Raw genomic sequence first — 10,240 nt, 5'->3', positions numbered from 1 at the left:
GTGTAAGACCTATCCTGGTTGGTCCAATCAAAGTGCAACAAGTCACACTAGTCTGCATTAAATTCCACCTGCCATCTTTCAGCCCTGGTCCAGACACGCTACAAGCTCTGTTGGTCTTCCTCGCTGTCCACTACACCCACAATCTGGATGTCATCTACAAATTTGCTGATGCAGTTATCACATTATCATCCAAATCATTGGTATAGATGATGAACAGCAACAGACCCAGCACAGATCCCCCCAGGCAGTCCATTAGTTACGGACCTCCAGTCAGAGAGGCAACCATCTACTACCATTCTCTGGCTTTATACCACAAAATCATTGCCTAATCCAATTTACTAACTCATCATAAACGCCTAGCAACTTATCCTTCTTGACTAACATCCAGTGTGGGACCTTGTCAAATGCATTGTTAAAATCCTCATAGTTAACATCAACTTCCCTGGCAACTTCCTTGAAAACCTTTCTAAGTTTGGTTCAACACAACCTACCATGCATGAAGCCATGTTGACTATCCCTAATCAGTTGCTGTCTGTCCAAATACTCATATATTCGGGTCTCTGAGAATACCTTACAATAATTTTCACACAGCTGACGTCAGGCTTACCAGCCTAAAATTTACTGGTTTACATTTGGAGCCTTTCCTAAACAGCAGAACAACATTGGCTATCTTCCAATCCTCTGCTACCCTTTATGTCGCTAAGGATGATTTAAATATCTCTGTTAGCATCTGGTAGTTTCTGCACCTGCCTCCCATAGGGTCTGAGGAAGCACCTTATCAAGCGCTGAGGAATTATCTACCCTTATTTACCTCAGGATAGCAAACTGTGGGAAATCATGTTTGTTGACAATATTCCAGACGACCACAGGTGCAAAAAGTGTCACCACCTGCAGCAGCCTGAGCTCTGTATGTTGAAGCCTGGGGTGCATTCATGAGGCTGGGAAATGTGTGGGTGGCATGTTTGGGTGCAGACCACATTGTAGATTAGGTGTCAGCAGGCAGGGAGGATCATGGGTGTCTGTTATGCAGGCAAGTCATTCAGGAATCCTCTGCAACAACTTCCCTATCTAACAGTTTTTCCTGCCACACTGTGAGGGTGGGATGGAGATTTTGATTCCTCAGAAGAGTGTAGTCAGAAGTAGAAATTGAGGAAGAGAGGATTAAGTTTATCTTGCTTCCATATGTTAGGCTCATTTGGTGTGTTATGAAGAAGACATGGCTCTGTGGATTCAGAATTGGCTTGTCCACAAAAGGCAGACTGTGGTGGTAGCTGGAATGTATTCTCACTGGAGGTCAGTGTCCGATGGTGTTCTGGGGCCAGTGTTTTTTGTGACTTTGATGAGGAAGTGGAGGAGTGAATTACGAAGCTTTCAGGTGACATGAAGGTTAGATGTGTTGTTAATACTGAAGTGTAGAAGGTTGTCAATGTTACGAGGACCTTGCCAGGATACAGAGTTGGGCAGAGAATGGAAGTTGAAGTTCAACTCAGAAAAGTGTGAAGTGATGCACTTTGGAAGACTGAAAGTTGCCAGGCAAGTAGATGGGATGGTTAAGAAGCTATATGTTGTATTGGCTTTTCTTAGTCAGGGGACTGAGTTCAAGAGCTGTGAGGTAATGTTGCAGTTCTATAATACTCTGGTAAAATCGCAATGGGTGATCTTTTGTTCAATTTCTGAAACCTCATTAAATGAAGGATGTGGAAAATTTAAAAAGGGTGCATAGGAAATTTACCAGGATGCCGTTTGCATTAGAGAGCATGGCTTAAGAGGAAGTATGAAGACAAGCTAGGGCTTTTCTCCTGGCAGTGTCAGAGAATGAGTGGCAACTTCATAGAAGTTTAAAACAATTATGAGTGGCATTGATAAGTGTGGGCAGCCAGGGTAGCAATGGCAAAAAGCTAAGGTGCACCTGTTTAAGGTGAATGGAGGAAATTTTAAGGCAGTGGAGGGCAGAGCTTGATATAATAAGGACTTTTAAGAGACTCTTAGAAAGGCTCACCAATGTCGGAAAAATAACAGGTTACGCGCTGTGCAGTCTGTAATGGTTAGATAGATCGTGGAGGTTTAAATCCTACACACCTTCAATCTTTCTCCAACCTGAGCATGCTGAATCCATGCTGCCAAGAACATGTAGCTTCCATTCCATTCATTTAGTCAAAGCAGACACAGACTCTACATCAATTTCCACTGAAATTCATAGAATACTGCATTAAACAAAGTGATGTGAAATCCGGTCAGGACTTGGTTGTGTTTGTTGTAATTCCATACTCTCAACTTTCTTTCTTTTCAGATTTAATTGAATGGCCAAAGAATGTCTTTGAAAAGAAAACACAGGGGTTAGGTATAGTTACAATAAGGCTGTCTTCTAAAGTTAAATCTACAGAAATAAAACTCTCATTCAAAAACAAAATATAAGTAGTAAAGAAATCCTACAAATCCATCCTTAGATCCAGTGGAATCAATTCACTTTTCAAACAACAGATCAATGCACATGGGTAAATAATCAATCAATAAGTAGTGATAAGGGGAGACATTGTGCTAAAAGAAATAGATCCACATTTTACAAAATCAGTTCATCTTTAAATATCATTACGGTCCTCTAAGGAAGGGCGTAGCTCACAGAGAGCGCTGAGATATTCTTCATTGCCAGGATCAAACTCCAAGGCCTTTTCATAACATTCAATAGCTTTGGACTTGTTGTGGCCCAGCTGATGCAGTAGCCCTCTGGCACCAAGGGCCACACTGTCATGTGGATTCCTACAAAGGCTCCTGTCTGCAATTTTCTCCAAGTGCTCATAACACTGTTTCCACACCTTTGAATCATTCTTAACCTTCAGTGCTTTCTGGAACAGCTTGATTGCATTAAATTCAGACCTCCTCTGGTAAAATTGAAATAGGCCAGCCTGTAAATATATTTTCTGCATACTTTCTGGACGAATATCAACTAATTTCAACAGATCACCATAGATCTCTTCTGCTTTGGAATACTCTTCATTTCTAATACAGATGTCAGCAAAATCCAGTTGTGATTTAATAGCTGACTTGGGGCGGTGCTCAAATGCCTTCCCAAAGTGATATTTGCAATCACTGAACAACTCTGTTTTTTGTTGGAATTCGGGGTTCTGAGGATTTTTGCTCAGAGGATTGGCAATCAATTCAAGCAGTTTGATTCTGTAGCACATGCCTATTTGGTCATGCAGGACGCTAGAATGTGGGGAAATTTCTAATGCTTTCTTCAACAACATGATTGCTTTTTCCACATCCTTTTCTTTTCGGTAAAATTTTGCAGCATTTCGAAGCACTTTTGGATAATCAGGGGTTTTCTGCAATGCTTGTTCAACTAATGCATTTGCTTCTTTCTTTTTCTTCAGCTCCTGAAGTTTTAGAGCCAACAGAACCATGGCCAGTGAGTCATCGGGATCAAGCTCTAACACACGACGCAGATGCTTCACTGACTGACTCTGTTCACGATTCTCTTTGGTTCCAAAAATTGCTTCCAACCGAAACAGTACAGTGGCATATCCCATGTTCCATTGCACATTATCAGGATCTTCTTCCAGAGCCTTCTCAAAGCATTCCTTTGCCTCCTCATAATATCGAGCTGTAGATCTTAACAATGACCATCCCTTCTCCCCGTACACCTCGGGTATCATTGCTGTATAGCGAGGGCCATCACTGAGCGGTTTACAGATCATCTCCAGCTTGTCGAGATAGGACTGGGCCTCGGTCAGCTGCCCCATGTGGTAATATACCCAGGCAAAGTTTCCATAGGTGATGATGCTTCTTCTTTCAAATTCCTCTTTGTTGTCCTCCCTCAGAATCTTTTCAGCTTCCTTTAAGTTTTGAATTGCTTCTTCATAGTTGCCCTTCAGGCAGTTTACAAAAGCGAGTTGGTTGCAGGACTGAGTTTTTTCCTTCAAATTTAGACTTATAGAATCTTGCAATCTGTACATCATATCTTCCAGGTCAATGGTTTCCTTCTGGGGGCCCCACGTGAAGTGACACTGAAGTTGATCGAGCTTCTCTTTCAATAAATCTCTCGGTGTGTTGCTGAAAGAGAATAAAATTCATGAAAATCGACCTTTGACCTTTACTCTCAAAAACCGTCAGCAGATCTGTCTTGCTGGGTGTGTTTCTCACCTCATGTCATTGTACTCAGTGTGGTAATGAGAATGAGGCAGGATTTCATGATGATGGGATTGAGGAGTGTGTGTGGGCAAGAGTCTCTGTCTCTGTAAGCTATTACACTGATAGATCTGCGAAACCTTGGCAATGGAAGCTGGACTTCAGACTTGCCTGGCCTCATTGCCACGGGACCATGAAATTACATTGTTGGGAGGAGCAATAAAAGACCCGTCTCACACCAAACTGCAATAGAAGTTCACCTCCTTGGACCTGCATCATTATGCCTGCGTTCAATAGTCCGAACCAAAGTGTCTGCTGCAGGGACAGTTCCAGTGAAAGCCAGTTTGAAGAATTTTCTGTTATTTCCCCAGCACTTCTATCAACTTCATCCTAGCATTGCTATAGGTCACCTCCAAAAAAACTTCCAAGTGGAACGGAACTAATCTTCAGAACTAATAGAAACTGTTCAACTATAGAAAATTGCCAAAGTTGTACTTTGGGGGGGGGAGGGGGTCAAATGTAAAACAAGAGTACACTGTTGACTGGAAAACCCTTCACAGTGTTGATGTACTTGGATTCCAAGTTTGTAGCTCACTGAAGCTGGCAGCACTGGATGATTGAGTGCTGAAGAAGGTGCCTGGCATACTTGTCCTTATTTGTAGAGCCATTGAGTTCAAGAGTCAGAAAGTTACGTCAGAGATTTATTCATTGATTTCTGGTCATTGCAGTTTGAGAGGATGTGGAGGTTTGCAGAGGATGCAGAAGAGGTTCACCAGGATACATGTATGTTTTGTAAGGAGAGGTTGGAGAAACTTGGGTTGTCTTCTGTGGATCAGCAAAGCAATGAGGAAAGACTTGGTGGAAGGTTTTATCATTATGGGAAGCATGGAGTAGACAGCTGCTTTCGTTCCCCAAAGGCAGAATGTCAATACTCAAGGGCATACATTCACGTGGAAAGGAGGTAAATTCAAAGAAGATGTGCAGGACAAGTTTTTTTTCCCCACAGTGAGTGGGTGGGTGCCTCAAATGTTTTGCCAGTGGTAGTGGAGGAGGGAAATACAATAGAGGTGTTTAAATGGTAGTGTAATGGAATGACTGTGTACAGAATGGAGGGATATGGATTCTGTGTAGGCTGAAGGGCTTAGTTTAATTAGAAGTTTTATCACTTGTTTAAAGCATTGATTTACCCATCTAATCTAGTAACTTTTATAAAAGTATTCTTATACATTCAAAGTAATTAGATAGAACATTCAGACTTCACTGCATTTAGATAGAGAATTCAGACTTTGTTGAAATACTAAATATGCCACCTTCAGAGGCATCCATCACCCTCCTAATTGTAATTGTAAAGCCTGTTATGAAGGGAGATTTTTAAGATGAAATGAAATGGTTAGCTCACTGACCTGTTACTGCTTGGATGTTTCTAAGAGGAGCTTCAGAAGCACTGTGTGGGTTGTGCACAGTAACCTTCAGAGTGCAGGCAATATGAGTAAAGGGACTTCTGTGAGTTTGTTCTGTGGGAGATTCTCAATATAGGCTTTTGGCTCCACAGCACAACTTTGGAGAAAGTTAATAATTACATCTGGAAAACTGCTCAGATTTTTGGATACATTAACTCAGGGGTGTCAAACTCATTTTAGGTGACGGGCTGGATTGGGCAAAATGCAGCTTCATGCGGGCCGGATCAGTCGGGCGCGTGCGAACGCAGCTTTCATTGCCTCTGTTTTTTCAGCCTGTTCTCATGTGTCTCAGTCTCTGCTATAACTACAAAGTGTTTCACTTCACAAATTCTGTTTCTTATGAAGAAGACTGCTGAGCAAGCATTATTTTTATGACTGGTATTAACTTACAATCATAGGCTTCATATCGCCGGGCAATTAATAATTAAAATAATAGATCTATCTAAAATGATCTCGCGGGCCGGATATAGTTGTATCCTGGGCCGGATACGGCCCGCGGGCCTTGAGTTTGACACCTATGCATTAACTAAAAAAGGATATAATTGCAGGGAATGCAGCTGGCTAAATCCTGGAATGAGGGGATTGACCTACCAAGAGAGGCTAGAGAGTTTGAGGATCTTTATTCCTCTTTTGAGGAATGATGAGTGATCTTATTTACATAACCAAGACCCTCAATATGCTTGACAATGCAAATGTTGAGAGGAGAATCAGTAAAAAAAAACACAGATGCTGTAAAACTAAAGTAGAAACCAACAATACTGGATATACTCTGCAGGTTCAGCTGGGAAACAGCTGCTTCCCAATCTTCTGGGTATTGGTTCAGAAATTTTTGTAGATGTTGAAATGTTCAGTCACGAACATGTGGACATACTAACAAAATTAGGGGCTGGATATATTTAAAACTGCTGTGTAGAAATTTATTTTAGGGATTCCCTAGAACTGTCTGCCCCAATGGAGGAGCAGGCAAATGATTGGTTATCGTTGCTGTGGAGATAGTCAAGTATGTGAAAGAGATATCAAGAAATTTGGGCCTTTAGAGAACTGATACAAATGGTCTGAGGGCAGTGTTGATTGATCTGCCATGATAATATTCAATGGCAGGACATAACTTGAGGGTCCTGGTGCCTAGCACTGCATTGATTGATTGTTTTTTTTTCCTGTTGTGTTTAGTGTTCAATGTGGTTGTGAGGAATCACGATGGTAGGATTGAAGAAAGGGTATGTAAATCTTTGTGTATGCATGCATGTGCACATCTGGGCTTAAGCTGATAAATATTCTGGATCTCTGCCGCTAAGCTTGTTCTCTAATCATGTTGGTCCCCTCCACCCCTGCCATTGGACCATGACCTCTCTCTGCGCTGGAGGAACTCTGAGGTGCCGTCCTCAAACTCAGCTGCGACACACATTCATTTTGATCATGAGTACACACTGGGCTGGTCTAAAAACTGTTGTCCGAACCCATGTCTCTACAGCAGACACAATTCCATTGAAGACCGGAATCAAACACAACGTCATTGCCTCAATTTTCTTTGCAGCACTGGTGAATGCCCTCTGCAACAACATTTCCTTGAGATTCAAGATAATTTTTCACAGCTAACGTTAATTGCTTAACCTATTTCAATTTGGCTGAAGTACACCCACCTGAACCTCAGCAGTAACCTGCAATGTGCCAACACAGGCGGCTGCCTTCACAGACCCAGTGGCCAAGCTGCAAGCCATGGGAAGCCAATAAATGCCTACCATTGCTGGAAATCTAAAATATTGAAATTTCTGGAAATATCCAGCAGGTTTGTAGGAAAAATCCGTTAGCAGAAAGAGAGCTAATATTCCAGTTTGAACATCTTTTGTTAGTGTCAGAAAGGAGAGAAAATTAGTTAGCTGAGCTTGCAGGCTGGGTAAAGTGAGATGTAAAACTAGGTTGCTACGGGGTGACCTGATCAACGAGTGAAAGAGAGAGGTTAGAGAGCAAGATGTGATGGATGTGGACTGTGCCTTTAAAAGAGAGAGAGAGGCGATAGGAAAACGGACTGCAGAACTGTTGCCTGCTTCTGGGTTGCCATGGTGAAGAGAGGTGGAGTTATTTGATGGACAGTTCGATGTTATGGTTTGCTTCGCAACATGTTTTATTTAAACAAAGTCAGACGACTCTCTCCAGACTCTCACAGTGGAACATTTGAGAGCCCACATGGGTGGGTTGAGGATCGATCACTGGCTATCACGGTGTGTAGAAGGGTGACCCTGTGGAGGCTACCGGTGTGTTTACCCGTGCCTGGGAGCGGTCCCTTTTCTGATAAGCTACGTTTGTGTAACTCGAGAGTGGATTTGGAGCTGACCCCTGTTTATTTGCTCTTCTCCTATGGTGAATTTCATCTTGATTTGCAAATACCCCTCTCTCTCAAGAACAACTTTGTGCATTGTACTGAACTCTGTTACCTTACCATCGTAAAACTTTAAATTTTCCACCCGAATTTGAATGAGTTTGGGAATTATATTTACACACATATATGTATAACATCGCTAACTTTTGATTTACCTGGTTTAAGTTACTGTGTTAAGTAGTTACTACGTAATAAATGGAGTTTAACATCAAAGCCCAATTCTAGGTGTGGTCTATTGCTGCTGATATTTTTACAGGGTTGCGTGTACCTGACAAAGAATGTAAACAAAAAAAAAGTCAAAGGATGTGGTGTTGTGGAAATGCTGAGCTGGAGCAGTCCAGAGGGAAATCAAAAGGAAAACGCAAAATAAACAAGGTGGATTAATATCACAGATAGATGACAGACGCAGGAAAATTATGTTTGGACATTATTTTCCACTGAGGTTGGGTGGGACTACAACCAGATCTCATGGGTAAAGGGTGAAAGCTTAACTGTTTAAGAGGAGCATGAGGGGAAACTTCCTCACTCAGAGGGCTGTGAGATTGCTGAACGAGCTGCCAGCACAAGTGGTGCACGTGAGCTCGAATTCAACGTTTCAGAGAAGTTTGGATAGGTACGTAGATGGTAGGGTTGTGGAGGGATATGGTAACAGTGCAGGTTGATGACAGAAGGCAGTTCAAATTGGTTGGCATATACTAGATGGGCCAAAGGGCCTGTATCTGTGCTGTACTTTGTTGTGACTCTAACATCAAGAAGTCAAATTCAGCATAAAACACAATTAACTAGCTTATCCCTGCTGCCCAATATGCTTCAAAGACTGCATATTAGCCAGTTCCTGGTGCTGTAAAGATTACACCATATGCTCTTTGCAAAGTCATCCAGACTCATTGAAAGAATAAACTAATAAACACCAAAGTCCCCTCCCAGGCTAAAATCCCCATCCTTGAAGCTGCATGACCATTCATGACTCCTGAAAGCTTCATGTTATTCTGAGCTTTATCAAGAGAAAATCTTTCCAGGTGGGAAGAGAGAAAGGGGACACAAGAAACTGCAGATGCTGGAATCTGAAACTGCTGGCAGAGGTCAGTGGGTTGAGCAGGTCCTCTGAAAGTACACACTAAGGTCCTGATGCTGGAGTTTGATCCGAGCTATCAACAATAGTTTTCCACCTACAGATGGTGTCTGACTGGATTGTGTCGGTGTTGCAGACAGAAAGGTTCAGGGAAATATTAAAAGTCTTCCTGAAAGCTTGTAACTCCCCACTAACTTTTGGGAACTTCTGGGCCAACAGTCTCAACACAGGAGAACTCAGGATACACTGTGGACCACACTGAACCCTAGTGCCAGTTACAGAAGGAGCATAGAGAGTGAAATCAAGTCTTCCTTAATCCCAAGGAGACTGCCCAAGAGGGAACATATATTTGACATTAAAACATATTTCATTACAATGCTCTACAGGAAAACATATACACAGAAAGAGTAACAGTGTGTTTTACCTCATTTTCTTGATTGAAGGAACCACCTCAAATTCCTTTTTCACTTCTAATGTCGAGCTAATAAAGAAGGTATTCAGAGCTTTGAAATTTTCCAGCTCAATTACTTGTAAGTTGTTTCTTTAGTGCTAAGAGAATTGACACTGAAAGTGAAACTCAGATGTACCTTTCTTCCTTATATCCAACGTCAGTGTGCAGGCTGACTCAAAATTACCTGAGCCAATGATAATCACAGCCTAGTTTCACAACAAACAAAGCTCAAGCTGATTGATTTACCTGAATACGACCTGGTAGTTTTGGTCTTTTGAATCTACATTTGCTTCAACAATTTTACACTGATAATAAATTTCTCTTTGTAAGGCTATGTAGGAGCCATGTACCTACTTTGTGCCTGTATTGTGTTTCGCATTCACTATGAGTAATGTGTGGGTCGGGGCGTGTTAGATGCGAACAGCACAATTGCATATTCACCTTTTGTCTTTGGTCAGTTTAGTCAAGTTAGAAGCAGTCCGATTGATATGTTTTTGTTGAATGTTGAAGGTCACTTGGATGCTCTTAAATGTGCTAATTTGAATGCTTAAGCCAATGCTTGAGATCGTTAACATTGCTATTATAACATTGTTAACCCGCTTAGTATCCTTGTATCGCTAGTTTTAGTGTTTCATTAGTTTTTTTTATCGTTGCACTCTGCATTCGTTAAGATTTCTAGAAGGATAGCTGGAACATCGTAGCTTTGACGGTCTCAGAGCCGTGAAGGTTTGGAGGCATCTCTGGTAGTTGAAATC

The 10,240-nt window shown here is 41.8% G+C and overlaps 1 protein-coding gene across 1 annotated transcript; it reads right to left on the bottom strand.

Annotated features, from left to right (window-relative positions):
* Positions 1-2,248: 2,248 nt before the first annotated feature.
* LOC132379519 (interferon-induced protein with tetratricopeptide repeats 5-like) lies at positions 2,249-9,839 on the bottom strand. The gene is made up of 2 exons (XM_059947499.1): positions 9,459-9,839; positions 2,249-4,050 (listed from the first exon to the last, which is right to left on the bottom strand). Exons 1-2 carry the CDS (start codon positions 9,461-9,463, stop codon positions 2,580-2,582), a joined length of 1,476 nt encoding a protein of 491 aa, XP_059803482.1. The 5' UTR covers positions 9,464-9,839; the 3' UTR covers positions 2,249-2,579.
* Between the last annotated feature and the right edge of the window lie 401 nt (positions 9,840-10,240).

This window comes from Hypanus sabinus, chromosome 22 (assembly GCF_030144855.1).
Source record: "Hypanus sabinus isolate sHypSab1 chromosome 22, sHypSab1.hap1, whole genome shotgun sequence".
NCBI classification, from domain to species: Eukaryota; Metazoa; Chordata; class Chondrichthyes; order Myliobatiformes; family Dasyatidae; genus Hypanus; species Hypanus sabinus.
The sequence above is the reverse complement of the archived record's forward strand: the minus strand, read 5'-3'. Positions and strand labels throughout refer to the sequence as shown.